Source organism: Lepisosteus oculatus, chromosome 15, assembly GCF_040954835.1.
Source record: "Lepisosteus oculatus isolate fLepOcu1 chromosome 15, fLepOcu1.hap2, whole genome shotgun sequence".
NCBI classification, from domain to species: Eukaryota; Metazoa; Chordata; class Actinopteri; order Semionotiformes; family Lepisosteidae; genus Lepisosteus; species Lepisosteus oculatus.
The window spans coordinates 28,570,230-28,593,405 of NC_090710.1; the positions used below are offsets into that span (position 1 = coordinate 28,570,230).

Genomic DNA, 23,176 nt, shown 5'->3' on the forward strand with positions numbered 1-23,176 from the left:
GATGAGGTCCAAAAAATTAACCTCATACCCTTTACATTCAAACACTCCCCAACTCATGCCAAGATAACATCTGCTTCCATAATGTTAGAGCCCCCTTTTCTGGTTTCCAGCGCAACTAAGGATAAGAGATAATACATCTTAAATACAGATATGTGGTAGAAAGGCAGACAAAAATGACCTTCTCTTATAAGAAGAGACAGAAGATTGCCTCGGTTTCCATGGTGAAGTTTCATCTCTTAGACAGATGTTGGCAAACAGGCTGCATCTCCAGCACAACGTGTTTACAGTCCCAGTCTGTAATTATCTCAGAATGACTGGCAGAATTAATCAGCACGTTATGCTAATTACCTTCTCTGCAGTCTCAAAAACAGGTGGTGGAAAATATGCAAATCTATGCAGAATTTACATGCACTGCATAACCAGTTTTTAATTAAAATAAACCCTCTCTCACTGTATATCCCTGTGGGTTGCAGTATATTTTTAGTGCCATGTTCCTTTTAATTTTTTAAAGAAACGTATATAACAGAAATGGTAACCAGCATAGTGGTGTTGCAAAGATTTTACACAGATGCATGAAATCCTCTCACATTATTTCACCGTTTTTTCCTGTAACATTTTCTGTGAAAAAAAAAGATTAAGCAAGAAAAAGTTAATAGTTGCATTAATGAACAATTTTTAAATATAATGAAAGTGTAAAATCAGCTGTCATTTCAGTATTTCTGTAGATTTTATTTGATTTCCATAGGCACAAATTGGGTGTTAGTAAGACACTTCTTTAAGATGTGTAAAAACAGTACATTATTATCTGCAGCATGAAGAGTACATTATATTAATTGCAATTGAATACAATAGAACTTAAGCATCTCAATATTTTATTTAGAAACAAAAATGGTCTTTCTTACTGCTAATCTTCAAGGATAAGGTGAAACTGCTTATAAGCTGGGAAACAAGTGCTCTTTTCCTGCCACAAAACAGCACAATATGGTGTGAGTCACCCCAACTACAGCCCAATTCCAGTAACGAGGCATGTTCCCAGTTAAGGATCTGGCTCAAGCTGGTGCCCTGTGGTGTAGGTGTTGAAGTCATGTTGGAACTACTACTGTATGTGTTGGGGGGGGGGAGGGGGACATAATAAATAAACAGTAGTCATTTCCTGGTCTTCCTGTTGGCATGTGCCTTTATTGTCTTAAAAATACTCCCAGGGCATCTGGATCATGCTTTGACTAATGCCCAGTTCATGCTTCAAGAGCATTCCAGTCAAGAAACGAAAAGAGAATGCTTCTTCATGCTGATAGGCTGGATGTTGATTAACTTCTTACATGGGAGTTTTATTTCAAACGGGTCTTCTTGGACACTGCAAATTGCATCATAATGCATTCAGAAGGGAATTGGATACAAAGTTGATGTGGAGAAAAGTACAATTTAGTTGCAGGTATTTTAATCATATCAGTCATAATTATTGTCTAATAGGGCTTTGGCTGAAAGATCAGGATAAACGTTTCTTTGGACTGTGCTTTGTCTTCAAATAGCACAATACGTTGTGCTTCGACCTTAAACGTTTAGTTGTTTTTGTTTTGCCTGCAAACATGCATTAGAATAAGAAATTCTGCAGTATAACACGTCTTAAAAATTAGCTTGTTTTTCAATTAGTTGAGCTGCTTATTAAGCTGGAGCGGTGTTACCACCCTGTAGTCTAATTTTGTCAGCCTGCAGAAACTTAACAAGGCTGGGCAAATTCGATGGCTTTCTTCCCCTGGGCTAGAATTTCTAAACCAGTGCCCCAGTGTGGTGAAAGGGAACAAGGAGCTGTAAGAGGTGCTGTTGTTCAGCTGAGATCCTGAATTAAAGATCTGTTGGCATGGCACTTTTTGAGATAGAATGGTTTTTAACCCTGGTCTCCTGGCTAAATTCCGCTGAGCTTGTACAGTCTGACCCTCTTCAACTTCCCCTCTTAATTCATTTGGTGAAGCAGTTTCTTATTTCTCTGTCTGCACTGCGGTGTAGTGGGGCTGCTGGTGCACTGTTGCATAATGACCATTATGCACCATGTGTGACCCAGGTGAGTGCTGTGCTTCGGCAGAAAATAAATTCCCCTACAAATTTAATTAGTACATCATTAAGGTGCTTGGTGATAAAAGAAAAAAAGACTATATTGTGCTATGTAAATGCAAGGTAGTAAATAAGTAAAAATGTGAGATCTAGGTGGGAGAAAAGCTTCTGCCATTGAGGTCAACAATTCAGTCTCAACAATTCTAAGACCTAAAACAAATTTTTTGTTGAGTCTTTTTATCATTAGATGGATAAATTCACCAGGTGTTTTCACCAGCCAAAGTTATTTTTGACAATTCAATGAAAACTCCTTTACATGCATTGAGTTTTGTTTGACTTTCACTGACAATAACTGGCAGATTATTTTAACTATGGTAATAACCTAAATATGCGAATTGACATCTACACATCTATTTCAGAAACAAAAAGTTTGCAACTCAACTGAGGAACTATTGAGTGCATAACCAACTTCTGCAAATCTACAGTAATTCAGGAATCCAAGTCTTAACAGCACTTTGTTACAGGACTGTTTCTTTATTGTTTTTGTAACTTGTGGTTTAAACGTTTAATAATTTATATTTGCTTCACTTCTGATAAACCAGGTTGAGTTCCAGACTGCCATTTCGTTGTTTCATCCACACATGACCTATAGCGCCAACTGCTCCTGAGCCAAAACTGTAGCCAGTTAATTATTAGATCTGTATCATTCTAGCACCTGCACAGTTAAAAATGGGATTTCTGTTTCAACCAAAATGCCTGCCTATCTGCCATTTTCTTCTCAAAACACGCACTCTCTTGGGAACACAATGCTAGACCTGATATTCGGCAGCTTTCACCACACCAAGACCTGTTCCAGAATTGTACCTCACAGGTTGCAGTGGCAGTTTATACACCCACACTGGGTCATCACCTTCTTGGCAGATCATTCCCTGTCCAGTTAATGGCTCTTCTTCCAAAACTGTTTGACCAGTGAACTCTGAACCTGGTGGGTATCAGTCTGCTGTAGCTTCCCCTTAGTTTACTCCCAGATCACACACAGTTTTCCCCAAATTAAGAGTCTTGGAATCTCACATAACCACCTTCTATCACAAATACATCAGTATCTGTCAACTACTAAACCATGGGACCCGTGATCTTCCTTTATTTTTTAAACTCTGCCAGCAGCAGTATGGAGGTGTTGGTTTTCTAAAAAAGGTCTCATGCCAAGGCCATTCCCTCTCCAAATCAGGCTTTTCAGTTCACTTCTTTCTCATCTTGGTCTTAACATATGTGAATTTACTGTACAAGTATCTTTGCTACATGTGAAGAATGAAGATGACGAATTCTGAACATGCTGTCTACTAATAAAAGCTGACAAAATTAAGTTGGATATAAATTATTCTGCATAATCTATGAAACCTGTAAAACAGTATTTAGAAATTATTAATGTGTCTCACATGGCCTGAGTAGCTTACTTTAAGCTTACCTGGAAGAGCCGTTTTCACTGGCTGTGAGCTGCACATGTGAGTGTCGGCACATGCTGAATATCTTTAGAGTGTAGACACAACATCTCTGTGTTTTGGATTACATTTGCAATGATCTTTAGTGCAAACAAAGCAATAAGCAAACTGAAAACAAGGCAGGCATTTTGAATTGTGTCTTGTGTTGCTGCACAGTCTACTTCAAAATCAGCATGCACTTGTACGTGTTGAGGCATGAACCATTAAACATCCTTCATTTGTGTATCCTTTGTGACATTTTCAACCATTTACATTTTTTGTAATCTTTCAAGACTCACTTGCAATAAACATGGTCAATAAGTTAGAAATTAGTCACACGCTTTGCTAGCTTGCAAAGGATGGAATGTTACTACAGTGTATATGCCTGACCTTTATACTGTAGTACCTTAGGTTATCTCACTCTCCTAAATTTGCATTAAACTGAGAATAATCTGTACAGTGGCATCAGCATGTACCTTTGTTTTGAACTTCATGTGATGCATTATGATCCAGGGTCCAGGTGTGTGTCTCTTGAAATGCTTTAAATCTTCATTTTTGACTCCTAATTGCCACAGAAAGCTTCCACTTTAAGGTTTTTCAAGCACACAATTTCAGTAATACTTCCTCTGTTTTGATGGAGCTGGTGTGCCTTTAAGTTACACAAGGCGTGGAGAAAAGAAAATTGAGGCGTTTTAGTTAATTTTATCTATGGCTGGATTCATGAAGCTACAGAACACGATCATCCCCAAAATTTGGAACTTAAGACTCTCAGGCTGTGCAAGTTTTCTTGAGCCTTATTTTTATCTCTCCTCTCTGCATAATCTGTCTCCTCTCGTTCGTTTAACTTGCACTTGTGATCTGCTTCCTGCAGCTCATGTGCAAATGCTTTGTCTTATCGGGGGCTTAAAGATATGATAGGCAGCCAAGAACACTGTTTTCATGCTTCCTTAACCGTTTGTTGAATTCGATGGGTGCTTTGGATTGTTATCCTGTAAAGATCCGTTTATGAATGGCCTGAGCTTCTTATCAGGTGGCGGTGGTTTTTGGCTAATATTTCCAGTTCCACTTTGGAATCCAACCCTTGCTCTCTTCATTCTAAGAGACAGGACAGCAAGGCCAGAGGCTCTAGAATGACCGCTAAAGCAAAACGGATCGGTCTGCATGGTTGAAGGAGAGGATGACGTTTATCTCGGCACAAGTTACACCTCTCTGTTCCAAAAATATACCTGGCGAGAGTGCCCAGAAAGCACAGAGTGCGTTCCACACAGCTAATGGTTCCATTCAACTAGGTAATCATTTAAAAGCTGCACTGCTACCTTGTTGTGAAGTGGGAGCTGAGATCCATAAATGGGAGACTTTCATGTTATAATGTAAGATACAAAGTGCACACAAGCTAAATGACTAGATTATATGTCGGGGAATCGACTATTTAGATCAGTGTTTTCCGTTTTTGGTGTTAATTGTACATTACGCACCTGCCTTTAAAATGCAGTTTTTATTGTGCGATACATTCATTATTGTTGGAAACTTTGTAGGTACATCCCATACGACAGCTGGCCAAAATAAATATGCAGACATATCAGGTATCATTTGGGAAATTGCAGAAGTGAAATGTGGGTTTAATGGACTCTGGGATTCGTGATCTGGGACACTTGTAAATTGTCCTGGGCGGGGGACAAGTCTCAGCAGCTCATGTTTTGGGAATAGTGTTGAAGTGTTTTTAACTGGGAAGCATCATCATTCAAAGGCATGTTTACAGTAACATTGTGGGACCAACACGCACACAATTTTCAACACTTGGCATACATGCCACTTTTCTTTTAAATTGTATATTTCTGTAATTTTACTGTATGCCAATGACACAACATCCTGTGACATTAATGCACAACTGTAATAATGTCACAAGCCAGTAGGAAACATGTACTAGCCACTTTTTAGAAAAGAAATGAAGTGCTTTTAAAGTGTTGTGTGGTCTAGTTTTAAATTAAGTGTGTTTGATACAGTAATGTAAAAATGTTTCTTTTGAAGTTCATAGGCCTGTTCTGTTTAGTTTGAGCTTACACGGACTCTTAACTGGTAACTGCTCTCTCCTTCTGACAGAAGGTTGGAGATTCTCTTCAGCATTAAAGACTAACTGTTCGTATTTATATTGATCCTAAAATTAAGCCTTTAAATTGGTCATGCTCACACAGAGGTAGATTTGGGAGAAGAGAGGGCAGTGGGGTCATGGAACCTTTACATTTTCTGAAAATATTCCTTTTCAAGTCTCAGTTCATTGTAGCTGCTGTGAGCACGTTTTAAATAGGTTAAATAAGCATAGATTAACCCATCAGATGAAAAGGCTAGTGTTTTACTAGTGTTCTGGGTACTACAAAAATGTAAAGGTCACAAAGGGTATAAGACTATTTGCAGCATTTGTACAATAATATCACAAAGATAACTTGAAGTTTCTGCCTGTTTATTCATGTTTAAAAGTGTAGCAGATGTATTCAGGTACTCATGAGCTCTTTCCATATACAAGAAACATGTATTACTACTTTATAAAATACCATACAAAAGATCAAAGCTTAATGATCTGCAGATTTTATTTCCCCTTGTATAGAAACCCACCTTATGCCCCTCAAATCGTCACACCCACCACATATATATATTTTGAAATCATTAGATTTCCTAAGTGCCTTTTAAATTTCTGTGTACATAGTATTGTACTCAACTGAGTTTCCATGTTGACATTTCAACAGAAATCAAGCAAATAAAACTGTCCAATTCATGGTTTTCAGTGTAGTTTTTTTATTCCTTGAACAGTCTGTTTTGTAATTGGTCTGACCATAAAAATGTCTTCGTTTGTCTTTAAGCTGTCAGTACAGTACAGACTCTGCAATGTGTATCGAGTCACTTTTTCTCTCGTTGTCCACCAGTCCTAGTGTCTTCTTGATGGAGAGATTTTCGGTTTCTGCTATCTACTGCATTTCATAGTTTTTAGGTGGTACTTTCAAGTCAAATTGCATCGCGTGTGAATGGGTGCCACAACCTTACCTTGTTCTAATTGTTTCCAAACTATAAGAAGTATTGTTATGACAATTTATCACAGTATTTGGAATAGTGTTCTTTTCTTGATAGCTTACTGAAGAATTCTGCCAAGTGTACTGAAATAAAAACAAAGGTTGCAAGTGAGAGAAGTCCAATTAGTCCAATGTGTGTTATATAATTCAATAAAATCTCTCGATTTTCTTTGTTCTGCACTAAAGAGATTAAGCTCCCTTACCTTATCTGTATGCGCTAGTCACCTGAGACCAGAAATCATTCTTGTTGATCTATGAAGTCTTTTAAAAGTTATATCTTTTTTTTATGGTATTCTGGCCAGAACACAGTACTGTAAATGAAGTCTTACTAGTGAGTTGTAAAGCTTGAGCATAACTTCCCTGGATTTTAATATCACACTTTTTTATTATTGCTATATACCTAAGCATTCCAATTACTTTTTTAGTACTTCCCCATATTGATGTAAATTTCGTAAGTGCGTACCTTGCAGCAGCTAGAGGTACCCGTGCTGTATGTAGTGTATGTTTCTACTAACCTGTTTGTGTCACTTTGTATTTATCCGTTTTTAAATTCGTCACGTCAGTGCTCTGTCTGTGATTGTCCAAGTCTTTGTACTTTGCTCACCTCTGTTTGTCTGCCACTCCCCCATTTTGCATCATCTGTAAATTGAACTCGTTAACTAATAAAACCAGAATCCAATTTTATATAGATCAGGAGCAGTAGCAGGATTAAAATGCATCTCTGCAGCATACCACTTTAATCTGCCAAATTAGAGGTTGTGTACTTAACAATTTAAAGCTGTTCCTTGTTCATTAACCATTTCTTGGTCCATGTGCGTTTTAACTTTGGATTCCTATATGGCTTTAAATGTGATAGTTGGACTTTTATGAGGAACATCATCAAAATAATTTCCTGGAAATGTGTATACATCATGCCAAGTGCTCTGGTGTTCTAGCAGGTTAAGCAAGATGTTTCCTTTCTACATCCACAATGATAGTATCTTACAAGTGCCATTGTTTTGTAAGTAGTGCCATTGTTTTATAGGTCTTCTCATTTAGCTTTGTTTTTTTCTCCATAATTATACTAGTAATGGATTTAAGCGTTTTTTGCTTAGAGGTGTAGTTTGGTTCTGTTACACTTTTAATGAGTTGTTGCTACTGTGAATTTTTAACCAACTCTGTTCTAAGCAAGAGTAAGTTTCTAGGTAGAAGCCTGTGAATAGTATCCCTTATTTCCTGAAGTATGACAGGGAAAATACTATCAAGGCCTGGCAATGTATTAATTTTTATCCATCCTAGTCTCAGTACCACCAGTTATGCTAAAATTGCCCATTACTGCTGAAAACTTGTTCTGTAATGAGTTTTTAATGTTTTCTCTTCTAAGCATGATGACTGTGAAGCCTCATTTTATACCCAGTGACAGTCGATAAGTGAGATTCACATGTTTCTATTGTAGATCTTTTGTTACCAGATAGATCAGAAATAGTGTGATATGTTGGTTGTTTATTGGATGATGAATTTAAACATTGTTGGTAACGTTATCATATTAAATGTAATCACACATTTGGACATGATTTAAAAAATTAAATATTTAATATGCAGTGCACACTTTCTCATTAACTATCATTTGCTTCATATGTTTTTTGTTGTGCACATGCATACTTTGCTAAAATAACTATTCCATTTCCACAAGTTACGTTTGAATGCATTTGTACAGTGGCTATCAGAAGTATTCACCCCCCTTGGGCCTTTTCACATTTTTGTACTATGTAAATTTTTGTACTATTTAAATGGATTTTTCGCAATTGATCACACAAAACACTATAGTGCTAGTCTGCAGTCTCCTAAATTTATTATTTATTATAAAACCGAAAATAACTGATTATGTAAGAATTCATCCCCTTTGCTATGACACCTGAAGAAAACCTGGGATGTGGTTATTGAAAAGCACCAATCAAGGGAGTGGTATAAAAAATATTCAATGCCTTGGACATCTCCCAAAGCACAGAAAAATCCAATATAAAGAAATGGGAAAAATATGGCAAAATTGTGAGTCTGCGCAGAACAGAGTGTCCTCAAAAACAGAAACTGGGTGAGAAGTGCATGAGTTAGGGAGTCAGTTGTTGCCCTAACTGTGGCAGCACTAAAGGAATTACAGGCTTTTACAGGTATGATGGGAGAAATTGTGAATATGCCAACTATTGCCTGGGTGCTTCACAAATAGTGGTAGAGTGGCAAAATGGAAGCCGTTGGTAAAAAGGATCTCAACGGATCTCTCAAGTAATTTGTGGAAGAAGGCATGGGATACCCAGAGGACAAGTGGAAGAAGACGCTATGGTCGGATGAGAGCCGAATGAGCCCTTGATCCTCAGTGCTAAGCTCTATGCTTGGAGTAAGCATAACACTGCACATCACACAGAGAACACCATCCATACCATGAAGCATGGTGATGTTAGCATCCTGCTATGGGGATGCTTCCGTGTCAATGGTATGGAAAACTTGTGAAGATATAAAATGCAAAATGAATGCAATGAAGTAGAGCCAAATCTTAGGAAGAAAAACCTACTGCAGTTTGCCGGAGACCTGGGACTTGGGTGAATATTTATCTTCCAGCAAAGAAAACGACCCAAAATATAAAACCAAAGCCACACTGGAGTGGCTTAAAAACACACACAAAAAAAAGGTACTGTTCTGAAGTAGCCCAGCCTTTAACCCAACTGAGAGTCTTTGGCAGGCATTGGAAATCAATGGTCCTCGTTTGTGATTTTGCCAAAAAATTGCAGTGTGTATATTTCAATTAATTTAGAACGATCTGTAGAATTTTATTGCCACTTAAACACTATGGAGTGTTTTTGTTGATCAATGGCAAAAACTCCCAATTAAATAATACTTTGTTACCATATTGTATTACAATCAAATGTGTTTAAGTTCAAGGGGAGTGAATACTTTTGATAGTACTGTATATATTGTAACTGAGATTGGGGAATGTGTGAGTAATTGAAGAAAGGGAGTTTGAAATTACAATATCAAGTCCTGACACCAGGTTGTTTTGCAAATGTTAAAGTTAATTAAAAGTTAATAATGACAGATTCTATTGTCAGAATATCAAGAATCACACAGCATGTTTTCTCTTTTTTTCTGCAAAGTGTTCCTTGGCAAAGTGTGGTAACAAAGGAATAACCAAGTGGCAACAATAAAAAGATGAGTGAATACAAAATACACCTACACACAGCCTATGACTATACAGAGATTCACAAATCTGAGTCCCAGAGACCTGTTTTTTTACAGACGGGGAAATTGTCCTTGTCACTGAGGCATAAATACCATAAAAAAAGAGAAACCTTGTATCAAATAAAAGATAATTGTCAGAGGTAGTCACTCCAAAACACATGCTTAACAAAACCTTTTCCCTATACCTAACAGTGAATCACTAAACACGTGAGGTACTTATTATAGACTGGTGGATACCCCAAAAATGAAGTCAGCATTTCAGAAAAAAATAACACAACAGTCCCTTTCCAAAAGCCTTAAGTTGGTCTCTTTAATACTTAAATTACCCGTAACAATGACAGTTGCAGTCAAACATTCCCAGCGTTTCTCATTGTCTCGACTTCAAAGAATGCACCACTAGCATGTAACAGTACAGTATTTATATTTTAAAACAATCTGCATTCACATTACAAACAAGACGGAAACTATAGATTGAATACAGATAACTTGTGTAGTGGACACCAGAATCATTGACTGGCAGTGTTTATATCCTGATGTATGTCTGATGTACGCATTAAAAAGATCTTGCATGACAGCTTATTGCTAGCATTCTTATTAACACTAATAGTGTTTTTCCTCTGTTTCCCTCTGTATACTGTTTTCTTCTATTTTGTGGACATTTTCACAGAACAAATTTGTATAGTAGATATACCTTGACAGTGGTAGTTTCTCCTCTTAAGCTTCACGTATATGGCATGGGATGTTATGTCAAGTGACTAAAGCCAAGCTAGTCAGAGTGCTTCCTAAAATCTGGAGACTTGATTATAAAATGCAGCTTTCTCTTTCTTTGTCTGGATTTTCTATTGCTTTTTCATGTACTGTAAGGAATATTGAACTCAGGCTTATTCTTGACTCTCCCCTGCTGCAGCTCGTGTTCAGCTACGTTCGTGTGCTTTTGACATTGTTGCTACCAGGGCAGTTTCCTCTCTACCCTGTGAAGTGTTGCACATGAACTTCCGGTCTGTGCAGAGCCGGTAACAGACATATGTGGCCTGATGGCGATACATTTAACTTATCTTCAAATACATTCTCCAAATTGGCAGTTTGTGCCCTTATTGTATATATTTAATCTTTTAACTTCCAATATGTTTCAATTCTAGTGTAAGACAGAAGAATCTGGTGATTCTCAAGTCTCAAGCCAGCCCTCTGTACAAGGGGGGCTCCCACAGACTCCGCTCATGTTGACTGGAGGACAGATCACTGGAGTAAGTTGGCATTCAGCAGCTCGTGTTTCAGCACTTGCTGGCCTGTGCTCTAAGGACTGTTTCGGACTGTCATAGTTTACCATCATGTTGAATTGTGGAGCTGACATATCCTTTTGGCCTATCCTGGGTGTGAATATGGGCATTCTTATCCCTCTTCCCCATTTGGAGCACTCGGTCTGTTCTTAGAAGTAGACTGTTATTGAAAGGCTGTAATGGATTGATGAAAAACACAAAACCAGAGTATTTGTAGAAACTACTGTGTTTGATACCTGTGGCTTACAAGGGGTGACTTTATTGGGTTTGAAGATGTGTTGATTTATGGTGGGAACAATTTGCCTGGCAACGTGAGTAATGCAGGAATCAGTTCCTGAACTGACCCAGTGTTGAATACATACTCTTCCTTGGGAAAGGGTGGTTAGACTGTCCTCTCACTGTGCATGGTCCCATTTCTTCTCTTGCGCTCCAACGGCACACTGCAGCCTGGCCACAACGGCCAGTGCCACCAGTGACATTGTTGCTGTAGTCTCAGTCTGTCGATGGAGAGAATTTGCTCAGAGGCAGTCCCAACTCATTTCTCGGCTGGCCGTGCTTGTTACCTATGGAAGTCTGCTGGTGCCAGATGCAAAGGTCTTCCACTATGTAGTGTGCCTCTTTTTGTAGTTAGTGGTCTATTTTAAAATGCTGCTCTTCTCTTTTTTTAGAAATTATTTTTAGCTCGAAATGCATTCATGAGATTTGCCGATAAAAATAAATTAATCAGCATTTCTTTTTTGCTTAGAAGTGCAAATAAAACATTGGTTATTATTTTGTATAATGTAGATTTAAACCATGTAATGATGCATGGATTATTTGTAAAAATAGCCTTTGGTCACACCTTATGTTATGCCAGTGAGTTAGAAGTAAATTGAAAACTCTCGACCACCTAGAATTATTAGGAGAGTATGGTTTTGTTTATTCTAATTAGCCATTTTGTGTTTTTCTATTTTAATGTCTTCCTTACATCACACTATGCATTCGTCTGCATCTCTGCTAATGTCTCTGTTTATATGTGTTTAATAAATGTGTAATGTCAGAATGCGCACATTGACATTGAAACCATGCCTATTATGAAGATGATAAACTTTCACACACTTCCATTGCATTAAGTTCTTTTAAACTGCTACTTTCTATATATAACATGCTAGTTTGAAAAAAATGGAAGTAAGATATTTTATCAGGAACCACGCTTGTTTTCCTTTCTTTGTCTGTTTTAAAATATGAAATTCCCAGGGTGAATTAAAAAAAATGCAATTGCTAAATTTAGTGTTGCCTTAAGTCATTCTTCTCAGTCTGATAACTGCGGTATTTATGATCTGTAATAGGGTTGGGCAATATGACCATTATGTATGTATACCACGTCGCAAGTTGTCTTTATTTATATCTTTAAGGAAATTATTGTGCTGTGCTTGTGACATACATTGAAACATCTTTTTAAATCATTTTTATGTTGATTTTCTTGTGCATTCTTAAATATTTTAAAATTTCAACATTTGCTTTGAACAGTCCCATTATTGCTAATTGCTACAATTTTAAAGTACTTTGAATAGTATTTTGATCTGTTGGCTCATTAAAATACTTTAGATATTTTTTGACAATTACCATCTGCTTTTTACATAATTCTAGTGTAGCACTAGTCTTGTGTCCTAGTCATGAGAACAGACTTGATAAGAAACATCTGAAAAGCCTTCAAGCTAGAAGGCTGAAACAGAGGAAAGCCAGCTCATTTCTTGTTCTTCGTAATACTGTCTGTATACTGGTTTACAGCACCACCCCAGCTCACTGCCAGTGCCCGTCCTAGACATTTGCTGGATTGCTAAATGAGTGCTTTATCCTCTTAGGTTGTATTAACATGCGTTATGCTTTGGATATTTTGCTATATATTGCCCACCCCAAAGAAAAGAGCTTAAAAATGACACAAGTTCTACCCATCCTACACACTACACACCTGGTTCCCAAAATCTTACACAGAAAAGAAACCTTGATCAAAATAGTACAATTTCATGAGACATGTCATATACGGTATTGCCTGTAACATCTAAAGTATTGTGTTTACATTCCTCTAAGCTCTAATGCATGAACTGCTTAACAAATGCAATGTGTCTTATTGCAGTTTCTCTCTCTCTTTTTTTTACCCAGTTAACTCTGACGCCAGCACAGCAGCAGTTGTTAATTCAACAAGCACAGGCTCAACTCTTGGCAGCAGCGGTGCAGCACTCGGCCAGTCAACAGCATAACACCACTGGGGCTACGATTTCAGCATCCGCAGCAACCCCGATCACACAAATCCCAATTTCACAGCCCATCCAGATAACACCTGTAAGATCTGGTTTCTCCTCTGCTCCTGGATGCCACTGATGTTTCAGTGGATGTTTTGTTAAACACTTAGGTTTGTGTGTTTTGTGCAGTTTTGTGTCGTGCCAGTTTAAATAAAAAGGTAAAGTCCTTACCAGAGCCCACAGTAGCTCATCGGGCCAGAGCTCCTCCTAGTTTCCATAGTGTTAAGTGGTCTAGAGAACACAAGAATGGTTGTAAAAGAGAGGAGGCCCTTCGGCCAATCTGTCCCAGTTGGTACTTAGTTGTTGTTTAATCCAAGGGATCCATGCAACCATTTCTTCAAAGAATCCAGGGTATTGACTTCAACAACATGGCAGGGTAGCTTGTTCCATATTTCTGCAACCCGAAGAAGGGACACCAGTCCACCACAGGGATCTCCTCCCATCAAGGCCTGTTTCCTCTAAAACAGCTGAGTGGGCGAGAGCAAGTGGGGTAGAGTACCTCACTCCAGTGTACAACAGGACGGACTTGATCACCGCGCAGTGCTGGCCAGTTTAGTAATGCCAATTCCTTTTTGACTTGCAGAGTCGTGGGTTTTCCTTTCTGGAGTAGCACGAGACATTCTCTGTGCTATTGAGAGCACTGTGCGGAAACTGCTTATTTCTGAGCTGTGATTCAGTCTGTGGGGAAGTCATGTTTGTGTCTTGGGGACACTAGGGAAATGTCAAGATGTTTTTGAAATGCAGAGCTCCCAGCTGCATTATTTTATCGAAGCAACAAGTTCAAGGCTTATTCCTCATTAGTGTTTTTGGTTCAAGACTTGCATCTGCAATTTTAAGATGGGTCATGTTGGTGATGTCATTAAATAGTCACTTTTAAAAGCAACTAATTTCTTATACTAACTAATACTACTGTATTTTTTTGCAGTAGCACCCCCAAACTTTGTCAGTGTAACTGGCAATACAGGAATTTCTTTCTAAACAGACTTTTCAAATAAAAAAGCACATCTGTTTTTCAAGTCACATGCTAAAGTGAAATACTTTCAAATATAGTACACTTAAAGAACACTTCCATTTAGATTTAGAGTGTTAGAGAAATAACATTCCTGATTTAATAGTAATATCACTTTCTTTAGCCCTCTGTATAGGTCACTTTCTAGAAAACTCCTTTAATTTTTAGCATCTCGGAGTGCTCTCCACATCCTGTTAATTTCAAGAAACATCAGCTTTTATTTAACAGGTTCCCATGCAAACATGTTTGACACTAGTGGTGCATTTTATTGCATTAAATAAACACAACCTATTGGTATTGTATTTTTATAAATGTGAAAAATAAACATCTACTGCACTTGGATCTGATATTTATTAAACATAACCCAGTTGGCTTTTCTCAAAATCAGTCTCATGTTGAAGAACCTTTAAAAAAAAAATCACATACCATTTCATGGTTTTGTAAGAGCAGGTGAACGATCACCACAGTGGACCTCCAGCAATAACATTAATTACGTTCTCTTGAAAGTCAGTTTTGAAAGATGATTTGCCTAATAAATAAAATAAGCCAGTCATCGTGTTGTAGTGCATTCTGGAAGGCAAATGGTGGAAAATTATCCTGGTCACACAAATTGTCTAAAACAAAAGCAGACGTGTCGCCAAGAAACAAAGTAAGTTATGACAAACTGCTACCATCAGACGTTACGTGCAGAGAAGTCGGTGCTGCAGTCTTCTTATTTGCCTGATCTTTTTTTCTTCAAGGACCTGCAGCAGTTGCAGCAGTTACAGCATCAAAACCTGAACCTGCAGCAGTTTGTGCTGGTGCAGCCAGGCCACCCGATAGCGACTCAGCTGCAGCCGGCGCAGTTTATTATCTCCCAGACCGCACCGGGACAGCAGAGTACGTACAGCAAACGTGCGACTTGGAACGGTCACATCTTTTATAATAACTTCACCTGTTATTTCCGTGGATCCAGACACACTTGCAGAAAAATATCCACAGTCATCTTTACGTTAACGAAAAAGTAAAATCAAATGATGTTTTTTATTCATCTTTGGAGAACGTATCTGTCTGGTCTCATAGATCAAGTTTTCTGACTTTGAGCTTGTATTTCTTTTTGTCAGTTATTGTAGAATTGATTTTGGACAAGCAGATACTTGAAAGAGAATGATGGGGAAAAGACTGTTCTTATTTTGTTTTTGGAAATGTATCTTTGTAAGTATATAACCTTGCAAAGTTATATATTCTTCCTGTTTTTACTAGACCTCCTGCAAGCTCAAAATCTTCTAACTCAACTACCTCAACAAAGCCAAGCCAACCTCCTGCAGTCACAGCCAAGCATCACCCTCACTACACAGGTCAGAAAAGTATTCCCAGAAGCATTTCAGCGTGTCTTAGTGCGTATAGAAGAGAGCTGGGGACACTTGTTTCCATAGTATACAATAGAAAACCTAAAAGAGTAATCGAGTTCCCATCTTGAGGGGAATGGGGTAGTTCATAGGTTGTGTGTGGAAGCTACTTTAGATTTACATTTTAACTGTATGTCTAATTTATTTTTTTAGTTTTTGTGATTTGTTTGGTTAATAAATCCGAGCATCTGATCCAGCAGTTACCCAGGCCTCTTCCAAAATGTCAGCATCTGCGACATAGCTGAGTAGTTTGTATCAGGGTCCCACATCCTTTCAGAGTAAAAGCCTGCCCTTTTCTTAGTTTTTAAAGCTGCCTTGTAAAAGGTTTTAAGAGAAAACAGGCCATGAAGTCCTAAGTGGAGTGTAATCAAAAATAATGATTTTGCTGACCAGGGTTAAGGCTGGCCTTGATATCTGTGGCACCGAGCTTGTGCAGAGCTTTGACAATTGATGACTTTTTCTGTGCAGCCAGCGACGCCGACACGCACAATAGCGGCGACCCCCATTCAGTCACTTCCACAGACCCAGACGACACCAAAGCGATTGGACACTCCCAGCCTGGAGGAGCCCAGTGACCTGGAGGAGCTGGAGCAGTTTGCTAAGACTTTCAAGCAGAGGAGGATCAAGCTGGGATTCACTCAGGTCAGTTTAGCTCAGCTCAGCACGGCTGCTTGGTGATGAAGGGGTCCTGGCAAAGCTGTGGTCAATTACAGGTGCCTCGCTGAGACGTAAATTGTTTTAATTACAACAAAGCAGCATTGCGGTTTAAAGTCTGAAAGAACGTACTTGTCAGTGAGGGTTAATATAATTGCCTGTACCCTCTTCTCTCAGTGTGACCCTTAAGCATTGCCTTCATACCGGTTACTTATGTGCTTTCTTTATGACAGGGTGATGTTGGGCTTGCCATGGGAAAGTTATATGGAAATGATTTCAGCCAAACAACGATTTCTCGCTTTGAAGCCTTGAACCTCAGCTTTAAAAACATGTGCAAGCTAAAACCATTGCTTGAAAAGTGGTTGAATGATGCAGGTTTGTATTTGTCTTCTGTCTGCCAGTGTTTTATCTGCCTTATAAAATGACATTATCCTGAATAACACCAGCTGGGTTTTAACAGTAATTAAATTTAACAGGTGCATGATTTATAGGACGTATGACCTCACTGTTATGTCCAGCAATTAAGAAATATGTTGAATTTTTTTCCCTTAGATTTTAGATAGTGGAAAAAATAGAAAAGAACAAAATAGATTCACGTTTACCATTTTTCTGAGCATGCTTCAAAAGAACACTGATGCATGTATCTTATAATGTGCTTCCACAAATTTGTGAGTTAGGTTTAGTTTAGCACCTTAGGGCTTTCGCTACTGTTGGCATGTTATAAAGATTGGGAGCTTCCAGAGAATTATAATGCTTGTAAATGTCACAGACAACCATAGAACACAACCAAATATAGGCAAAGAATGAAGCTAGTCTCGTCCAATTAGTTGAACAAATTCATGACACAATGAATAGTTTAAAATATTTAACTTTATCTGAAAGAAATAGTGTCTGCATTTTGCTGATGTAACTCTCAGGTTAGTCTCAGGTTGGTTGGATCTCATACTAATCCTGAAAAATTGCGAAGTATTGTTGTTGAATGTGAGCCTATCCCATTACAGAGAACCTGACTTCTGACCAAGCTTTGTCCAGCCCAAGTGCCCTGAATTCCCCTGGACTGGGAATAGAGGGGCTAAACCGCAGGAGGAAGAAACGCACCAGCATTGAGACCAACATAAGAGTGGCCTTAGAAAAGAGCTTTCTGGAGGTCAGTGATATTTCACATTCCTGCTCCTTAAGTCATCACAGTAGTAGCGATTAAATGACTAAATTACAGTTATGGTCCTCATAAGGTCCTTGCAGTTCACAAATAGGTATTATTTTCCGTTTTTATTAGTACAGGTTTGGCATTGCATGAGTCTGGTCTGATAAAAAATAAAAACGTGAGTGTTTACTCCAAAAATATGGAGGGTCAGTCTGGGATTACAGAGACCAGAGTGCGCTGCCTTCAGGAATAGGGCTGTATCTCACTTTCTGTAATATCAGAACATACATTTTGCTCTCTGTAACATGCCGAGTGGGTTTTAGAAGTGATTAAAGCCTGAAATAATAAAGAAGTAAAAATGCCTTGAAGTATGTTTAAATGGTATATGCTCATGTTTAGGGCCGTGTACTATATATTCATAAGACAATATGTTGGCTTATTACACACAACTATATGTATTTAATGACTTGCGTGAACTTAGTTAAGAAAGACTTTTGGTGTTTTTAATCTGTTGTGTGTAGTGCAGATATTGGCATCCATATGTTCAAAGGGAATGTGTGGTTTTTTTACATTTTCAAGCAGAACCAAAAACCTACCTCTGAGGAGATCACAATGATAGCCGACCAGTTGAACATGGAGAAGGAGGTAATCCGTGTCTGGTTCTGTAATCGACGGCAGAAAGAAAAAAGGATCAACCCACCTAGCAGTGGCAGTACAAGCAGCACTCCTATCAAAGCAATCTTCCCCAACCCAAACACAATGGTAAGAACCCTAGCTTTTAACTGCCTGGCTGACTGCATATGTTATACTGATCAAGACTTTCTGTCTCATTTCTTCTCGATGGGGGAAGAATGTAATTACATGCATTCCGTTGATAAATATTAGTGGAATGTTCTAAGAAGTCAGAATTCTTATGAAGATTTTTTTTCATGGAAAAAAAAAAACATTGTGTGTTGTGGGGGAAAATTAACTCCTGTCAGAATGGATGGCAAGCTACATCAGCAATTCCTTTTCAAAGCCACGATTTTACGATCGTCCATAAGAAAAAAAAAATTGGTTCCAGCAGTTACTTTAGCCTTATTTCATCTAGCAGAAGCAGAGACACAAATGGACAATAGATAATAACCATAATTTGTTGAGTAAACAGTGGGGTGCTCAGAAGATGATGTTAAGTTAACAGTAGAGGATGGACACTCAGACTGAGCTAGATTAAAGACAGTATTATGGTAGTGACTCTGTGGCTAAGGATCTGTGCCTGTGGCTGGAAGGTTGCTGGTTCATATCCCGCAGCCGGCAGAGGAATCCTACTCTGTTGAGCCCCTTAGCAAGGCCCCTTCACCCCAACTGCTCCAGGGTTGCCATACAAATGGCTGATCCTGCACTCTGACCCCAAGCTTCTCTCCCTGTCTGGGTGTCTCATGGAGAAGCAAGGTGATCTTATAGTGACTGGACACAAGGTACAGAGAGCAAAGGAAGACTGCAGTGCAAAACACTAATTCTCTCCTAAATGTGCTCCGTGACTGAAAGAGTTACTTCTGTTTCTTAAGTTAACACTCATGGTCTTTGTCTCAGTTTTCCTGGTCTAGAATCACAGTGACCAATCCTGTTCCTGGAGGAGTGGTATATCTGTAGCCTTTTTAGGTCTAAAACACCAGCAGCTGAAAAGCTTGAAGAAACTGTTGAATAAGTCCAATTAAACTCTTAACAAGCTGATTTAACTCGGTTTACCCGGAATGCTCGTCCTGGGTCTAGAGTAGTCTTAGTGAACACTTTGTAATATAATTTCATGAATGGTGTAATAACTACACATAGTAATTGATTTCAACACCAAAAAACCCCAGGATGGTGAAATCTAATGTATTCTCTCTACGTTTCATAAAGAAGGCACTTTAAGCTGCAGGAATAATTTCATAACACTTCACTTCATTTTCAACATAAAGCAAACTAAAGAATCTGAAATCTGAACAAATACTTGATACTTCCAGCAGCATATACATATATTTATGATTTGTATAACCTAAAAGTTTTCATCCTTACAGTTAGTAAAATAAAAGGCGTATCATGTATATTGGAAAGTGCAAGCAGTATGCTTTAGTTTGTAAATGCCCTCTATATTTACCCATAGTTGTAACGTTGTGTAAGGTTAATATGGGAATCGGACTGTTGGTTCCAAGTTTGTGGCATAAAAATTGTTTGTTGCACTGACTCCACAGAATCCAGTGTATTTGCAACTGAAAACAATTAAAAAGTGTATTCCAAGTGGGGCTTTTTTCACTTAAAGTAGTTTTTCAGCTAAATTTAGTACAGTAGGATTGTTCCCAAATGAGGAAGGTAATCTGATCTGATTCCGAAGAGTACAAGCTTCAGAATATTGAGCTCCAAGTCTAATTCTTTTTCCTTTATCTAGGTGCCCAGCACTGCTAGCCTTGTGACCAGTAATACGCCGACTACATTGACTGTAACTAATCTTGGCTTCACAGGTACGATTTTTATTATCACCGTCATTTATATTTTGTTAACTTATGAATTTTTGTTATTGTACATTATAAAAATTAAAAAAGTTCAGAACTTATTTTTTTTATTTAATTTACGTAGTTGTATATATGCTTAAATTATTTTAAACTTTAATACATATTTTTAGATGTAGATTGTTGATAATGGTGTATAATTATAGCAATTACGTTGTTTTATAGTATTGTACAGTCTTTCAACACTGATGTCTTTGTAAAACAGCTGGGCTATTTGATGATTTAATAACCTAACAATGTAGTTTGACGTAAGGTGAGATATATATAGCAGGGGATAAAAAAAGATGTTACCACTCAGTTTCTCACAGTTGGGTATAATATAGCTAAAACACATTGTTTAAAGGACACAAAAAGAGACCTAATTCTTGGTCAATAGACAAAAGTCCCAAATCTGAGAAGAAACATTGACATCTACTGGCGGACACTGGCAGTTAAATTTCTGTATCTGCTCACATGAAGGCCTCAGGGAACTTGCTCGGAGACCGACCATAAGCCAAGCCAATTCAGCACAGTATTGTGAGAGAAAATGAGTCTTTGTAACTCGATGGTGGTACTGTGGATAATAATAGTGAATAGTGAGTTTAATGAGCTTTACTACCACAGTGCCTCTACAGTTGTAGAGCAGCAGCTGGCAGGATCCCATTGCCTTAAGGCAGCATTTTGAAGCATGTGTTTTTTTCCTGTTTTTACTTGCGAATGTTGTGCCTATTCGTATGCTTTGTAGTTATTGAAGGGCTGTGTCTCCACCGCTTATTATTTCAGGCACAACAGGAATTGGGCCAGCCACTACAAACACTGCGTCCGTCATCTCGACAACACCTGTTGCTTCCTCTGCTGTGACCTCGCCTTCCTTGAGCCCTTCTCCCACGTCTCTCCACGCTCCGATCACCGAGTCCCCGAGCTCGCAGGAGACCAGCACCACCACGCAGGCCCCTTCCTCCATGTCTTCTCCCCTCGGCAGCGGCCAGGTGATGGTCACCGCGCCGGGACTGTCGGCCGCTTTGCAGGGAGCTGCCACACAGCTGCCTACCAACGCAGGCCTGGCGGCTATGGCCGCCGCAGCTGGGCTCAACCCGGGCCTCATGGCATCCTCTCAGTTTTCGCCAGGGTAAGACGCTGTCTCTTAACAGTCCTTACTCTAACGTAGTGCTTTTCTGCAGTATCTCCAAGTGCTTAACACATAAAATAGGAAATCCCACTACCACCACCAGTGTGTAGCACCACCTGGATGATGCTCCAGTACGCTCACCACACACCAGCTATTGGGGGGGGAGAAGAGAGTGATGAAGCCAGTTCAGAGATGGGGATTACTGGGAGGCCATGATTGGAAAAGGCCAGGGAGAAATTTGGCCAGGACGCAGGGGTAACACCCCTGCTCTTTTCGAGAAACACCCTGGGAGTTTTAATGACCACAGAGAGTCAGGACCTCGCTTTTAAGTCTCATCCGAAGGACGGCGCCTTTGGACGGCCCCTTACCCAGGTTATGCTTGTGTGAACCGAGCTTGCTGAGAGCTGCTGTTCACACCAGATGGTTGCAAACACTGTTAAACATTCATATTTACAGAGCAAATAATTCATGAGACGTCTGCGGTCCACTCTTACTTGATGGGTGTTTTCCTGATATAAACAATAATACTCGGCTAGCAAAAATGATTTCCATAGTCTGTGGCAAAAGGATCCCAGTTTTGCTTTGAACAGTAATTTTGGTAATTTCTCTCTTTCTAAAATTCCACTGCTGGTGAGATTGTCCTTTTTCCCTGGGAAAAAAAGACAAGCTAATTATTTGATTTGTGCCCTTGGTAATTTAACAGTTTTAGACACCATATCACTGATGCTGTTGAAAACCTTGTTACTGTATTAAAGTTTATTTTGGATTGGTGTTGTTAGTGAGTGTATAGGATTGATTCTCAGATAAGCAAATCACACTCATTAAAATCACACAGTTTTGCATTTGTGGATGGGAACTGAAAATAAAAATGTATCTTAAAATCATGGTGCTTGTATTGTTTCCACTTTCAGTTTCCCTGTGATTTTGTGAGGCTTTCATTTGAGTAGAGAAAGATTTCCATTGCTTTGCTAGTTTATTCGTCACAATGATATCAAGCTTGAATTCTATCAAATGTTTGTGCTTTGGCATCAGTGTCATTGCATTTTTAATGAGATGAGATTGTAACATTAAAATGTAGAGGAAGCATGTGATATTGAAAGAACATCAGGAAATAATCTCACAAAAATCCTGTTGCACTGCTGGCCTTGCAGAAATTTTTTTTCTTTCAGTGGTGCCTTACTTAGCCTCAATCCAGGAACCCTTGGCAGTGCTTTAAGCCCAGCTTTGATGAGCAACAGCACCCTTGCGACGATTCAAGGTCTGTGAGTTACTTTTTCAGTTTGTCTTCCAATACTTTTTAAAATTAAAGTTGCATAAAACCCTTGACATATTCCGGGTAATGAAATTCTGAAATGCCACACCTTGGTTAAGCATGATTCCATTGACTATGAAATGCATACAGGAACTCCAAAAATGAATGGGTGGCTCCTGAGAAACTTAAGCAATGAAGATGCTGGCTCCAAGAGCTGACTGGGCTCTGTGTTGCTGGTTCAAACCTGCGATGCCAAGTATGAGCAATACATGTGGCGCAGAAACAATGACTTGCTTGACAAAGAATATCATCTCCTCTGTGAAGCATGGAGATTTATTATTTTGGCTTTGGAGCTATTTTGCATTTTCAGGTCTTGGTGTCCTTATAATTATATAATTGAGAGGAGGAAGAATAATATCAATGGTCTTGGTTGGCCATCACAATCTCCTAAAATCAGTACAATGGAATATGAAGAAAGGAAAGCGGCTCATAAGTACAGGCCATGTATTCTGAAGGAGCTGGGGAGATTGTATGTGGAGGATTGGTCTAACATCCCGAGTTAGACGTCCCTGAGCCTATTAAGAAGCTGCAGGAAACACCTTATTTTTCTTGAACAGAAGGGGATCAGCAAAATGCCGATTGCTGATGTGTGACTAGCTGTAAATACTGTCTATGCAGAAAAATAAATAAAATGGACATGCAATATGCAATTTGGCAGTCTTAGAATTTGTACAT

At 38.8% G+C, this 23,176-nt stretch overlaps 1 protein-coding gene across 8 annotated transcripts in view; it reads left to right on the top strand.

The window, feature by feature from the left end:
- LOC102689895 (POU domain, class 2, transcription factor 1) overlaps nt 1–23,176 on the top strand; it is a 55,206-nt gene that overhangs the window by 23,931 nt on the left and 8,099 nt on the right. For 3 of the 8 annotated variants that reach the window (XM_015364304.2, XM_015364308.2, XM_015364307.2), the window contains exons 4-14: nt 10,939–11,043; nt 13,219–13,398; nt 15,108–15,246; nt 15,610–15,704; nt 16,224–16,397; nt 16,643–16,784; nt 17,411–17,556; nt 18,133–18,315; nt 19,961–20,033; nt 20,844–21,189; nt 22,341–22,447. In XM_015364304.2, coding sequence (XP_015219790.1) covers nt 10,939–11,043; nt 13,219–13,398; nt 15,108–15,246; nt 15,610–15,704; nt 16,224–16,397; nt 16,643–16,784; nt 17,411–17,556; nt 18,133–18,315; nt 19,961–20,033; nt 20,844–21,189; nt 22,341–22,447 — 1,690 coding nt within the window. The remainder of the gene's footprint in view (nt 1–10,938; nt 11,044–13,218; nt 13,399–15,107; nt 15,247–15,609; nt 15,705–16,223; nt 16,398–16,642; nt 16,785–17,410; nt 17,557–18,132; nt 18,316–19,960; nt 20,034–20,843; nt 21,190–22,340; nt 22,448–23,176) is intronic. The other 5 variants (XM_015364305.2, XM_015364306.2, XM_015364310.2 and 2 more) reach the window with 5 other exon arrangements.